General features: G+C 35.2%; 1 protein-coding gene and 1 pseudogene across 1 annotated transcript; both read right to left on the minus strand.

Moving 5' to 3' along the window:
- Positions 1 to 8,861: 8,861 nt before the first annotated feature.
- LOC145128617 (uncharacterized) lies at positions 8,862 to 11,694 on the minus strand (annotated as a pseudogene).
- Positions 11,695 to 13,545: 1,851 nt separating this feature from the next.
- Positions 13,546 to 18,416, minus strand: LOC145129669 (obscurin-like protein). The gene is made up of 6 exons (XM_079064435.1): positions 17,884 to 18,416; positions 16,027 to 17,797; positions 15,793 to 15,937; positions 15,022 to 15,166; positions 14,679 to 14,921; positions 13,546 to 13,886 (listed from the first exon to the last, which is right to left on the minus strand). The coding sequence occupies exons 2-6, from the start codon at positions 17,630 to 17,632 to the stop codon at positions 13,611 to 13,613; spliced, it is 2,415 nt and encodes an 804-aa protein (XP_078920561.1). The 5' UTR covers positions 17,633 to 17,797; positions 17,884 to 18,416; the 3' UTR covers positions 13,546 to 13,610.
- Positions 18,417 to 19,043: the final 627 nt, after the last annotated feature.

The raw sequence follows: 19,043 nt of genomic DNA on the forward strand, positions 1-19,043 counted from the left end.
TTTTTGGCCAAGTATATTCCCCATGGCAGAAGCAAGTGTATTTGACAACAAATCTATAAAAAAAAATGAATTGAATATTTGGTAAGATTACTATTCAGTTAGAAGTCACTACACAAGACTTGGAAGTCTATGGACAGTTTGTTTGTAGCCACAAACTGGTATGCTTTGGATCTGGACTGTGTTTCTTTTTCTATGCCCCAAGGAACACACAAATGTATTTGGCCACAATTTTTCACAAAAGAAATTTGAGTCAACAAAGTAAACCCCCAAATAAATAACATGGACACACTAAAATAGTGCCATGATTGATGCACCAAAAATCTTTTCTTACAGAATTTTCCATGCAACTTCTCCCTAAAAAATATATCCCTCTTTTATTATTATTCCATGGAAAACAAAACTAGTATCAGGAATTCAGGAATGAATAATCGGTCTAACTAACAGTGGCGTGAAGTAACTATATTCAGCTTAACTTAATTTAATATTATCAATTCTTATGATAAGTTCAAATGTTAATGAACATATTCCATAACTGATATTTTGTAATTTTTACATATGTACTATCATAAAAACGTCACAGATTTAATCTAATGAAAGAGAAAAAGTGTAAAACAAAAACCGTGTCTTTATCAATGCCATAAATCATGAAGATTTTCATGATGGGTACTTTCATTTCCTAAAATATCTCTTCTCAAAGAGCTTCCACTTAACCCTCAACTTTCATTTTATCCTCAGTTGGTCCTCTAAGTTGCACTTCTTCATGAAATTAAATACAGTATGATTTCGAGGAACAATTTCAACCCATTTATAGGTAAATGGACTGATCTGGGTCATTAAATGTTTTATTAAAATTTAAAAGATTAATATTTTACTTTTTTAAATAAATTTATCACAACTTTCCTGAAATTTTTACTTTTACCAACTGAAATAGGATATCCATCTATATCCGTATAAAGATTTTATAAATCCCATTATTCAACCAACGAAAAAAAAACAAAATACAAACATTGATTTTTCATTTTATTAAGTCGATGAAATAACCATTCGATGGAAAAAAACGATAACACAAATATGCTTTAAGATAAATTTTCATGATTATCAATATTATCAATTTAAAAGAAGCTTTGAGATAAATTTTCATGATTATCAATAATATCAATTTAAAAGAAGCTTTGAAATGGTGAATCAATACTTTTCAACTACTTGTTAGATACGTAAAAAAAACAAAAAATCTGACATAAAAAATTGAAGTTTGCATATAACCTTTACACATTATTTGGTGCTCTCTCTTTATTAGAACTACTGTTGATTTTTATTAAATCACAATGTTGTTATTTACCAAATTTCATTTCATTTAAACGTCTATAAATACAAACTAAACAATGGGCTGGAATAATTCATTTTGATCCTATAGACCAAAGAAACATGATAGTGAAATGATAATTATCTATCTATTGCTATGCTCTTTAGATTTATTTGTTCATTCAATTATTTGTGATTCCACCCAAGCCTAATGCCCCATAGATTGTTCAAATTGTATATGAACAACAATCAAGTTTAGCTCAAATGCACCTACCTGAGTTCTCTTTGTTGAAAAATAGGAGATAAAAATTACCAACGAAAAACTACAAGTTTTAACTCAATGACTTTAAAGTCAACAAAAAACTATAAACTTGATTTTGACATATAAAAGTTTTACAAAACTAACTTGAAGTTTTTGATTATTCAACTTTAATAGATTATGAGGAGACATACTCTCATGTGGTAGAAGCAACTATTTTTTAATACATTATCAGTCTCACAATGTAAGAAAGATTGACTTGCATATGATGGATCTTGCTACTGCCTATTTGTACTCCTCCCATGATACCAATCTTTTATATAAACCTCCCCAAAAGATTTAAAACACCATAAACATGTAGGATGGGATCTCAAGAACACTATTTGATCAAATTAAACAAGTCATTACATATTTTGTTGCTAATCATACAAGACTTGATATATCATTCTCTGTAGATTTAGGTTGTTGGTCTGGAAGTACTACATCAATGTACATGTATATGTATTTTAGTGTATCTAATGTATGGGACATGACAATTGACAAACACACATTTCATAAAGGAACAACATAACATGTCAAGTGTACTAACCTTTAGAAGATGTTGCAATCAGCATAAATGCTTGATACTTGATATAACCACTGAGACATCCAATATGATCAACAAGTCACCTGAAACACCACAAAAGCAATCAACAAAAATGCTTAATACCACCAAACTCAACAACAAAAATTACCAGCAACCACATATATGATATCATTGCACTCGTTGGACCCTTCGGTCCGGTCTAAATCATTGGACCCTCCGGTCCGGTCTAATCGAGGACCCTCTGGCCTCGTAAGTCATTGGACCCTCCGGTCCGGTCTATATAACACATAGCATACACATAACACAATGCACATGATCTCAATCATACACATAACACATAAGACCCTTCGGTATGCACATAAATACCACTCTAGGTAATGTATAGTGAGAAGACTCACCTCGTGTGATGCCTAGTAAACTCTCGTGCTCGATATCCTCGATCTAGCCTCCGCCTATCAAAATGATAATATCTCTAATCAATACTCTCTTATTTCCATCTCTAAGGAATGGGTAGAAGACCATTCTACCCCTCCATGGCCTCTCTTGAATCAGCTTGACCAAACCCTGAGGTCAACTGAAGTCAACTCCAGTCAACGGTCCAACCTTGACCAGACTCGCCGAGTGCACTAAGGTGACTCAGCGAGTCCATGTGTGTCCTCTAAATCCTCCTAAGGCCTTACTCGACTCGTCGAGTTAACCTTGCACTCAACGAATTACCACTGATCACGAATCGCGGGGCAACCCGATCCGACTCGTCGAGTCCTCTTATGGACTCGGCGAGTCTCCTCCATGGCAACACTCATTTGACCTTCTGAGGTCAGATCTGCTTCTCTAACTTATAGATCTGGCCTTCTAACACCCAAAAATCACGTAAAGGTCTGAACTTGAGGCTCATGCATGGTGTATTTTGCTCCATACACCATTATGACTCCATTGAAGCTTCATAGCTTCAAGGTTCCAAAGTTACTCACTCAAAGCTACCTACTTTCTGGTTATCTGGACCTCACAAGGTCCAGATCTACAAAATAGCCCGAAAAAGGGTTTGGATGCACCCAAAACCCCATCAAATGGTGATACAAGCCCTAACTCATCAACCAAAGGAAATTTATTCAAACACTAGGGAGACAAGAACTTGTACCAGATCTGAAGCTTGAATGGAGATGAAGCAGATCCACTAACTCTCCTCTGAGATCCTTGCAACACTCTTGCCCTTCTTCTTCAAGGAAATGGCCTCCAATTAGCCTCTTACCCTCTCTATCTCACAATAACTCTAGGGTTTCTCTCAAGGGACGAAGACACTGGTGGGAAGGGCCAAGGAGGCTATAAGTACCTTTAAATAGGCCCAAGCCCGAAAGAATTAGGGTTTCTGCCAACAGCGCTGACTCGGCGAGTCAGCTTGTCGACTCGTCGAGTCCATTCATTTTCCACGTCACCAAGTCGCGATCCTACTCGACGAGTTAAGGCGCCAACTCGTCGAGTCACTCCTCATAACTTAGAAAATAATGCTCATTTTATAATACCTGGAAATCCAGATGTTACACATTTAGCATCATAAATCATTTAGCACATAAAAGCATGTTAGGCATTTTCCCTAAATTAGCTGGTGCTTGTGTCTATTCAGGTGTATTACCTAAATTTTATTAGACACACTCCTCACAATCATTGCTTAGCATTCTAAGTTTAAGTCTAGAAATAAATCCATATTCCTAGTTCGCTTAAACTAATGCTATGATACCAACTGTGACATCCCCATTTTCACGGCCAGAAAAGACCGATTTTGTTTATGCTTTATAAAAATCAGAGTAACTCTTTTAATAAAAATGTTGCGGAATTTGTTCCCAGTGAAACATGATAAATATGTTATCAAGGCATTTCCGAAGAAAAGTATTTTTATTCATTTTAAAACATTTGGGATGTCATCGTTAATACATAAACATAAGCATAAACAGAACTTACATTCATTATCACTAGTGATTTATATCTCCTTAATCTCTCAGTGTAATGTGACTTCATATCAACACCCGTGATATAAATAAACTGAGCGGGTCAGGTTGGGAAACCTGGTGAGTACATAGGGTTTTCAACCCACAATAATATAATTATTATGTTTAATCATCAAACAATTAACCCAATTACCCATCCCCATTATCTTCTTTACTCTTAAGGATTTACCCTAATAATTAGCTATTCATCGTTCATTCTTTCCTAAGGATTATCCTAAGGAATAGGCACGAAATCCATCGTTGCCAGGGTTTGCTCAACAGAAACTAAATCCATAGTTTCCAGGGTTTGTATGCAATATATGTCAATGGGTTTTTATCTCGTTTATCGACAGTATCGTTTCCGATAATCCACTCGCAATACATGTCAATGGGTTTTTAGAGTACAGCTGGTGAATACACAGTTCAAATAACACCTACAGGTTGCGAGCCTGCTAGTGTTCCACTGGACTGTCTAGAATAGTCCGTGGTTGTCATTCATACTCTGCTAGATGACGGGGCCAACACTTGGGTAAAAGGCTTCTCTCATGGTTCACCTCTCACCCTTATTTCATGGTCTATATCACCTCTCATCGTTTTATTTTTTTGTCACACAACAACTGTTTCATCTACCCATGTTTTACCCAACACATTTTGTAGATATAAAATACATATATAGTTTAAATCATTTAAAACATGTATAAAAATCTTTCACCCAGCATAGACGGCAAGTATACAGACAATATGCACACATAGCATGTAATTTATATTAAATACTTCATATCTATGTGTAAGATGAAAGTAACTATGCACTCACTTGAAAAGGTGGTGACTCAACACTCGGACAACACTTCGTTACTCTTAACACAATTTTCCTTTGACAAAACCTAGTATCATTACCACTAGAGTTTAGTCTAATATTTACCGAGACTAATTAATAGTCTTGCTATTATTACTATTATATAAGCATGAAACAATATTTCTTAACCACTATATACGGACAGGGGCCAGACATAAAACACCGGAGGGCAGGACCATTTTGGCATATAGCACTTCTGAAATCCAACAACGTTATGCGACCCTTTAAACCAGATTCCCCGTACCACGAGTGGTTAAAAAGATATTATAACGACACTTATATAACTCACAATAATAGCCCAAATACTCATTATAAGTTCCTAATAACATTACTATATTGAAACATAAGCTATACTAAAGATAGGTTAGGCGTAGCTCACTTACAGCGGGTTTTCTCGAAAACCGGGCTTCGCTGGAGCAGCGTTCCCGAGCCGAAATGCTCTTTTCTCGGGGCTTCGGGAGCCTCGGGGCTTCCTTCGGGTGCTAGGGGGTTTACCTAGGCTTAGGGGGGTTTTGGGGGCTTAGAGAGAGAAAGTGAAGTTGGGAAGGTGTGAAGAATGAGGGAACCCGACACCTCTATTTATAGGCTGGAATCTTGCTTTACTCGTCGAGTAGGAGGTCCTACTCGTCGAGTCCATGGCCAGGTGTCACCATCTAGTGGCTTGCCTTGGGGAGAAAGCCTTGGCCCATATTCAGCCACGTCACCCGATTTCGCACAGCACCCTGCCGACTTCTAAACCCCGTAACTTTTGCATACGAGCTCCGTTTTCGATGTTCTTTATATCCACGCGTAGGTAAAAACAAGATCTACAACTTTCGTTTAGATCCCGTCGGCTATCTCTCGACCGATTCTTAAATTTAACAGTAGGAGGAGATTAGACTGTTAAATGACCGCGAAGAATTCGTAACTCCTTCATACGGACTCCGTTTTCGTCTGTCTTTTTATCGTTGAGTTCCTATTAATGAGATATTCAACTCTCATTTAGTTCATGTAGGCCAAAAACCACTCGAACTAAAATTCGAGTTTCGGGCTGTGCACTGCTATGCCAAATCTTAGAAAATTCATAACTTCCTCATACGAAGTTAGATTTGGGCGTTCTTTTTATGGACGCTCTCGGTTTAACGTATACTCCAACTTTTGTTTAGATCACTAAGGCTAAAAAGTCTTTTATCAAAAATTCACTATTTACGTCTCCCGGTGTCGTGCCGGTTTTGCCGTAAAACTTCGACGGACCATAACTTATTCGTTATAACTCAGATTACGACGTTCTTTATATGTACGGAACCCTTGAGACATATTCTACAACTTGATTAAGATTATTTATTCTAAATAATCTTTTGTCGAAAAGTCGTTTCCGACCCCTATTATCTCTAAATTGATTAGCCCGGATCCACGGGCGTTACAATTTGGCCAAAAGTCTTCCACACAAATACTTTTAAAGTCAACAAAGTAAACCCCTCTAATAACACTAGCGCACAAAAAAGGGGGCATGATTGATGCACGAAGCATATTTCTTGTGGAATTTTCCATGCAACTTCTCCTTATCAAATATATTCTTCTTTGCTATTATTCCTTGAAAAACAAAACTACTATCATTGTTGTGAAACAAATATATTTAGCTTAACTTTATTTAATATTATTAATTTTATTATAAGTTACAATGTTATGTCTTGTCATATTTAAATATATACTAACACAAAAATGTCATAGATTATGATTAATGAAAGATAAAAAAAATGAAACCAAATTTTATGTCCTTAATCAATGTCATAAATTGTGAATATTGTCATGATATATACTTTCATCTCATAGAATACCACCTCTCAAAGAATTTCCACATCAACCATCAGCTTTCAGTTTATCATGGTTTCATCCATTAGTTTATCATGGTTTCATCCATTAAGTTACTTTTTCATGAAAGTAAATATGATATGATGTAGATGTGGCAATTCCAACACAAAAAAATAGGTTGATTTGGGCCATTCTTTATTTCTAATCGGTCAAATAGGTCAATCGGGTTCCAAAACTCATTTAAATATGTTAAAGCTTGTGGGTTGTTTTAATAACCAAATACTATTTTACTTCTTAAAATATAGTTGTAATATCTTTACTTAAATTGTTTAATAACTACAATAAAATATCCATCTATATATGTGTATAAAGATTTTATAAAACCCATTATGATTGATTTGACTAGACATGAGTGATTGATATAATGTCCGAAATGTCAGTCTGAAATGGAATTCCGGAATGACACGCAATTCGGAATGCAACACTATAAATAAGAGAATGTAATTGATGAACCTTTAGACCTCCAGAATGGCAGATAATCAACCCTGAAAACCCCAACCGTGGACTAGAGAAGAAGAGATCACGCTCGTTGAGGCTTGGATAACCATTGAGGATGATATGGTTGTCATCAGGTATATTTAATGTACGGATCACGTTGGGTTCGATTGAAAAATATGTTTCACTATGAGTTATATGTTGCAGAGTATCGAACTAAAGAAGAGGTGAAGATTAAGTTTCTAAACATACGATCAAAGGTGAAGACGTTTATAAAAATTTATAACAAGATCGACAACGAATTATCGGATGAAGATGAACAAGTAATTTTCCAGTTGGCAAGGGTGGAATACAGACAGTAAAATAACGGGGTTGATTTTCCATATGAACATGGTTGAGATATTTTAATAGATATCCCGTATTTTTAAATTGTTTATTTGTTATTTTTAGGTTTAATAAGTTATGTTATTTGTAAATTATGTTTTTCTATCTTTGTAATATGTAATAAATATTAGGGAAATAATAATTTTCATCAGTCACTCTAAATCAATTACAAACATAATTAATTGCAATTACATAGGCATTAAAACGACCATCAATGCGTCTGGTATTGCTCATTCAGATGAAGGGGGAAGAGGGTGCACATTTTGCGTCGTAGTTCGAAACACATCAGCCTGGTAATATATATGAACCATATCGACTAATTATGTGATGTTTGAATAACATGATGCCACAATAGCATGACCGCACGCTATACCCATACTGCACCATTTGCCACATGAACATGTATGGTGGTTTAGATCTACAACACAAGTTGTTTTAAAATCAAAAACTCAAAAAGTGTCGGACGGGAATGGAGAGGGGATCTTTGTTGCTTGTCACCAAAGACTTTTGCATCCTCCTCTGAAGCACCATCATGCATATGGGGTGAGTACATTAGTCATCCTCCATTAAAAAGTAAATATTATCATTTACGGTTATTGTATAAGTAAAAAATAATTCAATATTTTATGGTATTTTACCTCTTATGAAACTGCGTCCAACAAAAATCCATTAATTGTACAAATGAATAAATAAATGGCTAGCCATTTACCTGATTCTTGTTGGAGATAACCATGAAGAAACGACAGAATGGAGGGATAATTCTATGTTGAAAGCGTGAAATTCTTTATTAATCACATCAACAACATTTACATTTGATAGACAAACATTTATACCTGTGAAACCATCACAACGGTTCAACATAGCCATCACAACGGTTCACATGACAGTTATATCCTATATTAACCAACATAACAGTTAAATAACTAACATATAACTAATTAACTGTCACTTATATACTAGTCTAGCTTATAATTTTAACAATTTTTACTTGGTGTGATATAGATGAAAAGGGACCAATTAAGCTGTGGCAGCAAGAGATCCAGAAAGAGAGAGCAGGACATTTCCAGTTGAATTCCTATCGCTCATGGATTTTGCTAATTCAAAACATATGCAATTTCCCAATCTAACAACTTCATCTTACACAAACACCGAATCCAAAAAATTTAAAATTCTCATTTAAACAACACTTATATTACAAATGTCATACAAATATAAAATCCATGTAGTATTAAGCATAAGTACAATATCAGTACTAAAAAGCAAAATATCATTGATGATATACATTCAAGAATTATTTGCATTCTAGAGGATCTATGTGGTTTCTCTTCCTCTCTTCAGGTTGGTAAATCTTACCACAACTGCAACATATATTTTGTCCACAGTTTCATCAGCAAACATGAAAAGCTTGTGTCTCCAGTGCTTCTTGAACAACAAAACTCCAATAACACCCCAAAACCCTGTTGCAAAACCACTCATTATGTCCACATAAAACCATATCTTCATCGGCTCACCAGCTGCTTCATATTTCTTCTTGCTTCTTGTTGATGCTGGGTCTTTGTGATTTGAGCAATTCTTCAGCAATGGAGCTCCACAAAGATCTTTGTTCCCATTGTATATTGATGGATCAATAAGAGTTTGCAATTGACTTCCTGTTGGAATTCGTCCTGACAAGTTGTTGTGAGACAAATTCAAATGGTTTAAAAAAGTCAAAGCTGCCATGCTTGGAGGGATCATCCCGGTCAACTCATTTTTTGAGAAATCGAGAGATTCTAACTTCCTCATGTGTCCAATGCTGTTTGGAATACCCCCACTAAGATGATTATTAGACAAATTGAGACCAATGAGCATAGAAAGTGTTGTGAGCTTGATCGGAATTTCTCCTACAAGTTTATTGCTCGAAAGGTCCATGTTGAAAACTATATCCCAAGTTTTTGTATATTCAAGATCAACACCTTTCATCACCTGAATCACATTCTTATCGGAACTGAGGGTGGCATTACCCAAATTAACTGGGCTGCTCTCAACCATTGCATTCAACTCCCCTAGACAATGAGGTATGCTTCCCGTTAGAAAGTTGTATGCAACATCTAAAATTTGAAGAGATGAAATTTTGCACAAGGATTGAGGGATTCTTCCGGTGAAGTTATTCTTGTGTAACCTAAAAACTACCAAAGATCCAAGTTTTTCTCCAATCGATGCAGGTATATTTCCAGACAATTCGTTATCACCCACATCTAAAACTCTTAAAGCTCCTAAATTCCCCAATTCGTGAGGAAGTTCACCAATAAGGTTATTATCATTCAGTTGTAACCAAACTAATGAAGAATTAAGAGCTATAGAGTTTGGGATGATGCCGGACAACAGATTTGAGCTAAATATCATGGTAAGCAACCCATGTAGATTCTCCAGACACTTGGGGATTTTCCCAGTTATCCTATTTCTGGAAATATCAAGATATCTCAAATCTGTTCTTCTGCACAATGATCTTGGAATCGACTCATTAAATAGGTTGTTTTCCAGAAATAATGCATTGTTAAGTCCATAATCAAACACATCAACAATTCCCCCGTTGGGAAGGTTTGCCAAAGGTCCAGTGAGTTTGTTGTGAGAGAGATCTAAGAAAGGAATGATGGGCATCTTCCGCAACCATGTCGGCAGAGGTCCCGAAATTGAAGTATTAGACAACACTAACTCCTCAAGTTTCCTTTGATTATGAAGCCATTGTGGAAATTCATTTCCGATATTGCAAGAATTGAGTCGAAGAGTTACCAATTGGAATGGAGGTATCCACTCATATGAAATATTAAAGGTCAACTTCGTATTAGAAGAAGTATCCAAGTGCTTCAACATCGAAAGGTTAGCAAAATAGGCTTCAAAAATTACTCCTTCCAAGGAATTGTTTGAGATATCTAGATACTGGAGTTTGTCAAGTTGCCTAAAGGAAACTGGAATAGTCCCATTTAGCAAGTTTGAATGCACCGAAATTGCTTGTAATGAAACAAGTTTTCCTATAGTTGTTGGTATGTGACCCGTTAACGAATTGGATTCTAGATGAAGTTCTGTCAAAGCTGCTAATTTTCCAAAGGATTCAGGAATAGAACCACTCAATTGATTAAAAGAAAGGTCAAGCTTGGTAAGATTCCCAAAGAATGTCGGAATGGGACCCGTTAACTGATTATGAGATAGATCTAATACTTCTAAAGTTCTTAATCTTGTTAGAGATTTGGGGATTGGACCTTTGAGAGAATTGAAGCCAAGATCCAGGTGTTTGATGTTGGAAACTATTCTACTCGAATTAAGAAAAGAACCAAAAAGTCCACAATTCGACAAACTTAACTCTTTTAACGAAGGAATCATGTAAAGCACCATGTCCCAGTTATGTGCTCCACTAAGATTTAATGAATTCAAATCAAGAAGCTCGAGGGACGAAAGGCCAAAAGTCCATGCCATATCACCTGCCATCAACTCTTCGTTTGAACTGAGATCAAGAATCTTTAAATTAGAAAGGTTTCCAATGTGATGAGGAACAATACCTTGAATAAATGCATTAGAGATATTAAGGTAAGTTAGTTGTTTTAAAGATCCAATGAATTCGGGAATCCGGCTTCCAATAAAATTATTCCCATCAAGTCCAGGTATCTTAGATGCCTTAATTCTACAAGAGAAGAATTTACCTCATATCCAGCCAAGTAGTTGCCATTGGAATCAAAGGAGTAGGATGAACCGGAGTCATATTTCTCAAAAGATACAATTGCAATATCTCCTCTGAGATGCAGCCTTTCAACATGTCCAGTGACACCATTACAATGAATTCTTTCCCACAAGCAACAGTCATTGCCAACCCATGATGACAACATTTTAGACTCATCTCCAACGCTCTCTTTGAACTTGAGAAGAGCAAGTCGCTCTTGCTCAAAGCAAACGACACTGATGTTTCCAACACCTAAACAGGTATATGCATTTGCAACCAAAAAAATAGTTACAAAAATGAGAGAAAGCCCCAAACATCTCCAATTCCCCATTGTCAACCCAAACTCGGTTTGCTTTAGAGAAAGAATTTGAAGTGGAAAGATGGGTGCTAGCTGGTTTATAAAGCAGAAATGAAGAGCAAATTAATTATTGTCATTAATGATTTACTGGACAATTCGTATCTACAACTACAAAGTCAAACTTGCTCTTTTGTCTAGAGCTAAGTTTCTTTTTCTCATGATCAAAATAAGTGGTTTACAAATTACAATAGATACGACTTGGAATGGAGGACTTGTAAATCAATGGACAAGTTGAGTCCACAAGGTCAAACGTGTTCTTTTGTCCATGTTAAATTAAATCCATTAAAGGTTGTGGTTGACCGTTACTTTTTTGAAATTAAATGAAAGATGGATGACAGGTGTTAAAGTTGTAAACAACAAAAATACAAAATCGTCATTATCATCCATACACATGTATGTATACAAATGTTTAATCTGATATCTCTTTAATCTAATTAACTATATAATTTTAGTAAAGCATATTTAAATCTGATATATCTTTAATCTAATTAACTATATAATTTTAGTAAAGCATATTTAAATTTGAACATTTTTTATATTAATCATATTATTACCCAAACCCAACCCTAAAGTTAATACATTGGGACCAATGCTCATTATTAAAACTAGGGGTGTGCGCGGTGCGGTTTGGTGCGGTTTCGAGTCAAAACCGCAAACCGCACCGCATATGCGGTTTGAATATTTTAGAAACCGCAAACCGCACCACAGATGTTCAAAACCGCGTGATGCGGTGCGGTTTGATGCGGGCTGTTTATGCGGTTTACTTGCGGTTTGTGCGGTTTGATGAGTTGTTCAACATTAAATCTATCAAAAAAACCAAAAACCTGACTGGGTTAAAAAAATTGATTGCTTTCATTTTATAAAAACATATACAATTTTTTAGTTAAATCGTTTTTAATAAATTGTGATTCATGCTACTATAGTTTTATAAGTATCATTTCTGTTGCTTTATATTTTGCCATTATAGTTGCTATATTCTTGTAAACCATGGGATCTTGATCTAATAGTGATTCAATATTACATTATAGATATTTGGTTATTGTAAGAAATATATTTATATACATCGTTTCTAAATCGTGATTTGAAGTTATAACAAAGTAAAGAAAAAAAAAGTATATATAACATGCGGTGCGGTGCGGTTTGAACCGCTGTTTTATAAATACAAACCGCAAACCACACCGCATAGTGCGGTTTGATAAAATGATGAACCGCAAACCGCACCACGAAATTCTAAACCGCATTATGCGGTGTGGTTTGGTGCGATGCGGGCGGTTTGTGCGGTTTTTTGCACAACCCTAATTAAAACATACATTCACACTTGTATTTTCTGTTAGAGATACTTTAGTCTATCCCTTTGTTTCTAGAGTAAATTACACGAATGGTCCCTATGGTTTAAGGTAATTTTTGCGTTTGGTCCTTAACTTATTTTTTTAACTCGAAAGATCCCTATTGTTTGTTTTTATTACGCGCTTGATCGCTGTCTTACATAAAAAGATAATTTTTCCCTTGATTTTTTAATTTATTTAAATAAGCACACCCCAAATCCCACTCACCTTACCTACCTCACCATTTTTCCCTATTTAAATAATAGTCTTTTTAGGTAAGACAGGGACCAAGCACATAACAAAAACAAAGAGTAAGGACCAAGCACATAACAAAAACAAAGAGTAAGGACCAAGCTTGTAACAAAAACAAACAGTAAAGATTTTCCGAGTTAAAAAAATAAATTAGGGACCAAACACGCAAATTACTCCAAACCATAGAGACCATTCGTGTAATTTACTCTTGTTTCTAATATTAAACTTAAGGTAGTGTGTGATTAAGAGTTAAGAAGAGAAAGGTGATTAAAGGTGCATATCTACACTAATAAACTAATTCATATGTCACAACAACATAACAATCAAGTTTACATTCGTGCAAAGATCCTATTCAACCCAAACAATCTGCCCTTATTCCAAATGATAGCATTAGATTTTTCATGCTTCCTGTGTCCTCCTCCTTTGATTGTAGCTTGAGAAGAGAGATAAGATAAAGACTGCACCCAAGAAACAAGTGTTGGTTTCCGTGTCACATCATCTGAATCAGCAACTTGAGCAAATAAGTCATTCAGCACCATGTTTTGTCCATCTTCAGGAAGCTCCACAACCAGTTGTGCTAAAAGCTTCATCAAACTTGGCAACACCTGAACAACATAACAATAACAGATGCCATTAAACCCTTAAATTTTATTAACTTCCGGTTAAAAAGATAAGGGTTAATCTCATAAAAAGACCTTATATTTTGTGTTTTTTTTTGGATTAAACCTCAACTTTATTTTTTTCCTTAAAAAGACCTTACATTTTTTCAATCTGGCCCTTTTAGTCATTTTTTCCCGGGTTAATCTCATAAAGACATTATATTTATGTTTTTTCGAGACTAAACCTCAACTTTATTTTTTTCGTGAAAGAAACCTTGTATTTTTTTTCATTTTTTCCGAAAAAACCCTCAACTTTGCTTTTTTTTTTTCCGGAAAAAAAACCCTCAACTTTCAAATTGTCTCAGAAAAAACCCTCAGCTTTTTTGGTTTCTACCGTAAAAACCCTCACATTTTACAAGATTTATCGGAAAAAAATGACTAAAATAGATCGAAAAAAATGTAAGTTCTTTTTCACGAAAAAAATAAAGTTGAGGTTTAATTCAGAAAAAAGACAAAATATAAGGTCTTTTATGAGATTAACCCTTTTTTCCGAAAAAAAAAACTTGTAAAATGTGAGGGTTTTTTTTTGAAAAAACTAAAAAAAATTGAGGGTTTTTCATAAACAGTTATGAAGTTGAGGGTTTTTTTTGGAAATAAAGGATAAGTTGAGGGTTTTTTAGGAAAAAATGACAAAATACAACCTTTTTTCAGGAAAAAAAAGGTTGAGGTTTAATTCATAAAAAACACAAAAATATAAGGTCTTTTATGAGATACCCAAAAGATAAACCAAAATGATACCTGTATATCAACCAGTGAGAGAAGTCTGAGTAGTAAATCTAGAAGCTTCTTACATGGCTCTAATTCATCGTGTAAATCATTCAATGAATTGGGCTCTTTTGGGAATTCACTACAAAGGCTACTTGCTTTTTCCACTAGACAATGAACACAGTAAAATATACAAGGACTTCCAGCAGGAAGATACCTAACCAATGCTGCAACTCCAGATGCCATTCCTTCAAATGGTGTTACACCAGGATACCCCTACAAGTTCAAAAATTAATCAAATTAAATAAATAATCAAGAATCAGTGAGTTTAGAACATTAGATAGTTGGATTTGGATTTGGATTTGGATTTGAATACCTCTAAAGATCTTTGCATGTAATAGTAAACAAGCTGCTCCTTTAATGAAACTCGTTCATCATCATAATCTTTCCCAGAAGAAATGAAAGCTACAAATGTTGAATGTGAGGCTCGAGTCACTTTCCCATTTGGATGTCCCATGTATCTTTTTTTTTTTTTTTAAGTTAAGTAAATCGTATCTAAAAGTATCACTATATTCTTCACAGGGGATGTAATCTGTAAATTTTCTATTAGTCAGGGAGTATTTTTTAAAACAAATGGACCGTTTGCTGTTAAATAAACTCGACACAGGGACCTTTTCTGTAAATTACAGGGACAGTTTTGTAATTTATTTTCTATAAAAGGACCAAACCTGCCAACATAAAAAAATATTATGGCAAAAATGTCAAACCCAAAGCGTATACTATTTATACAGATCGACCATTTGTGTAAAAATTACTGCACAGGGACCTTTTATGTAAAATTACAGGGACATCTTTTGTAATTTATTTTCTACGCAAGGACCAAACCTGCCAACATATGAAATTCAAATTTCAGTGAGTGAAACTTGAACTTGAAAGTGACACTTTACAAAGCAGAGGAGTGGAAACTGGGAAGTGCAATTCTACAAAGTAAGGGCGAAAAATGCCAAGATATGAAAGTCCAGGGACCAAATCTACCCACATAAGAAAGTTTTATGGCCAAAGTCTAAAACCTAAAACTATACTAATCCTACCCAAGTTTTCTTTTTATTATATATAATAATAATAATAATTTAAATATCCAGGATACAAAAATAGAATGGGAGCCACGGTTTTTCTGAAAACTGAAGATGGAATGTATTCAGCACAAGTCGGAATCACACGCAAATAGAATAAGATTCTAGAAGTTTGCATTTCATCTTTACACCAAGTAAACTCCATTTTGTTGGAAGAAACTGCAACCCAAAATAAGTATAAAATAAGGGGAAAAAATGTAAAGATGTTATTATGGGTAAAGAAATGTAAATATAAAGTTACAAACTACCATGAACTTTTGTCAAGTCGCCATATGAAGGAATGGACTCAACAAATGAAACACAAGCAGCTTCATTTTCTTGAACACTTCCAGCAACACCTCTAATTGTATCCATGTATTCAGACAAACGCATTCTCCGAAAATACTCCAAACAAGAAAATGAAATTAATATTTTCACTGATATATCAAGTTGAATTTCTTTAGGAATATTCGGGACTAATTTCTGTTTAGTAACAGCTAAAGAGAAAAACACCACCATAAGAAAAGCTGACTCGGTTATCTTCTCCAAATCTTGGAGTAACTCTTCATCTTTTCCCTTGAGAAATAACGCCACCTGGCGATGTGACATGTAAACATCTTGACAAAAGTCCCATATAAGATTCTCCACTTTATTCTTACTACCTTCATTAGCTTGAGCATATTGTTTGCAAAAAACACCAGTTATCACTCCTGCCTCTTTGAAAATGACACTATGTAGGTGTTCTTTAACTTCATGATTTCCTTTGTTACTAGAATTCATGTAAATGTTTGTGTAAAAACGTTTTAGAGGAAGGATTTCAGTTAATATTGCTGAAGTGAGACATAAAAGAAGAGAATGTTTCTCTCTAGAGAAAACATCACCACTTCTAGCTAAAGCTAATGATATGCATTGTAGCAAAACACTATCGTTTCCATTTGTGGAAACGTATTCATTTGCAATGATTTCAAGTCGTTTTTCAGCAGAGCTTCTTAATTCCATGAGTCCAGAAGATATTGACCTGTTGGAAGCTCTTAATGCTCCTGCTGCACCCATGACAATAGAAAATGAAGCATATTGTGATTTGTGGGATTCTAGAATCTCTCTTGAATAGATGATGATTTTCTCATGTGATTGGATACAATTGTAGAGAACCCATTCAACAAGATGTAAGATCATTAGACCATGCTGTACACTACTTGAAGGGCCTCCTTCTTTATTCCAAATTCCAAATAAGGTATCAAGAATTCGAATAAAGTGAATACTCCCTGAAGAAGATAGAGCATACCCTATTCCAGAAAGTACACTTGGAACAAGATCATCAAATAAAGAAACCAACTTGTATTCTTCCTCCATGATTTTACAGAAGAAATCAAGACACTGTGTTCTTGTGGTTTCGGGTATTGAGGGGATGAAAGAAAAAGCACCAAGGAGAAGAAGGAATTCAGTGAAGAATAAAGAGCTTTTATTTGTGACAGATTGAGATGAAAATAGTTGAAAGAGGACATTGATGGAAGAATTAATAAACACAGGAGAGGGTTTAGACGATTTTCTAACCCATATGTATAAAAGCCTGAGAAAGAGAGGGTATGATTCAGAAGGTAGAGATAGGTCTGGTGCTGATAGAATAGCGAGTATAAGCTTAACTTGTGGATCTGCAACATAAAGGGCAATTCCGGAATTTAAGAGAGTCTGTAACGATTGGTAGTGTTGCTGAGTGAATGATTTTTGTTGGAGGGATTCCCTAAGATCAGCCCATGCTTGGATGATGGCTCGAGCTGATTGGGGTGTAGAATTTGTAGAGTTGGTATTGCTGATAGCGCCACTGTTGGCTTTAAGCCATTCTTCAAGAAAGAATGTTTGAGTTTGTTTCGCCATTGTAGAAACTTCACCTACACTTCGGAATTTATAAGTTTGTTAACTCAATTCAGTGAGGGGTTTCTTGCCATCCCTAGAACAGATTCATATTGCGTCTGTGTTGATTCAACATGGATAAACGTCACAGTAATAGTCCAACAGAATCTTACATGGAACATATAAACCCTAGAACCATGAAATTAAGCAGTTTAGAGTATGGAGAAGGGGCCAGAAACAGGTTAATTGTTGAATTAATCAAAAAATAAGATTACCATGTTGAGTAACAATTGGGTCGTCAGCAGCAGAGAGATTAATAAACCAATCCCATTCAGCGCAAAGCTTCAAAAGTGTAGCAGCACCATTTAAAGTGGAAGAAATAGAAGAATATCTTTTAGGAGAAAAGACACTGAATTGACTAACGGATAGGGCTAAAAAGTCACGTTTTTAAGGCGCAGAACAGTCGAGATGAAGAAAATATGGGCTTCTTGGATGGTAGATAGACAACAGTAGTCGGATGAACCGAGCCGAATAGTTGAAGGATCCGGATATGAACTAGACGATGGTGGATGAGTCGGGGGAGATTGGTGGTGGCTTGTTGAGGAAGACGAATTCGTGGTTATTGTATTGGGCGGTGTAGGGATGGTGGTTGGACAGGGGAAGATTGAATCTTTAATTTCTTGAAAAGTTGAACTGGTGGTTATGGAGGTCGGAGGAACGGCTGTTGCGAAGGAATATACTGATAAGTGAGAACTTTTAAGAGAGTGTTTAGAGTTGCTTTTTTAAATTTATTTAGGAAATGGCGAAATAACGATCCTGTTATTGCCTATTGCGTGTTTGGCTTATTTCAAATGATAATTTTTTTCTAAAAAACTTGTTAGCCGATAAATATGTGGTATTCAAATTTTTTTTTTATAATATCTAAAAAGTTTTCAATTTGTCTTATCGAAAAGTTTTCAATTTGTATGGAAAGTCTAAAATCAAAACATTTTGGTAATTTTGGTCTTTACAAACTTGAAAAGACGATTATGTTATTTTATTTTTTTGTATTTTTTTATAATTATTCTAATACTATTTTAATTAAAAAATAAAGAAAAAAGAAAAAAATTATCCCCACCCCACCCACCTCTCTCTCTCTCACACACACACACACACACATATATATATATATATATATATATATATATATATATATATATATATACACACACACAACCTTTTCTATTCAGATCTTCTCCCCCACCCTTCATCTTCAACCCATCTAGTTGTATCCAAGGTTATAGATGTAACACCCATAATCAGAAAGACCAAGAAAGGAAAGAAAAACTCTAAGTCAAAGGGTCAACTCGTCGAGTCGGAGCGGGATCCGGGGGATCGATTAAGTAGCCGACTCGGTGAGTCGGCAAAGAGGACTCGGTGAGTCCGGTCTGAAGAG

This window comes from Lactuca virosa, chromosome 8, assembly GCF_052849685.1.
Source record: "Lactuca virosa cultivar CGN04683 chromosome 8, Lactuca_virosa_CGN04683_v6, whole genome shotgun sequence".
NCBI lineage: Eukaryota > Viridiplantae > Streptophyta > Magnoliopsida > Asterales > Asteraceae > Lactuca > Lactuca virosa.

Bases quoted from the DNA above. Each gene is read 5' to 3' on its own strand.
- LOC145129669 (XM_079064435.1), bottom strand. From the start codon at position 17,632: ATGGCGAAACAAACTCAAACATTCTTTCTTGAAGAATGGCTTAAAGCC. The intron at 15,167-15,792 runs GTATCCTGGATA...AAAAAAAAAAAG, and splicing joins GTGGCTCCCATTCTATTTTT to ATACATGGGACATCCAAATG. The intron at 13,887-14,678 runs GTATCATTTTGG...TATGTTGTTCAG, and splicing joins TCTCACTGGTTGATATACAG to GTGTTGCCAAGTTTGATGAA.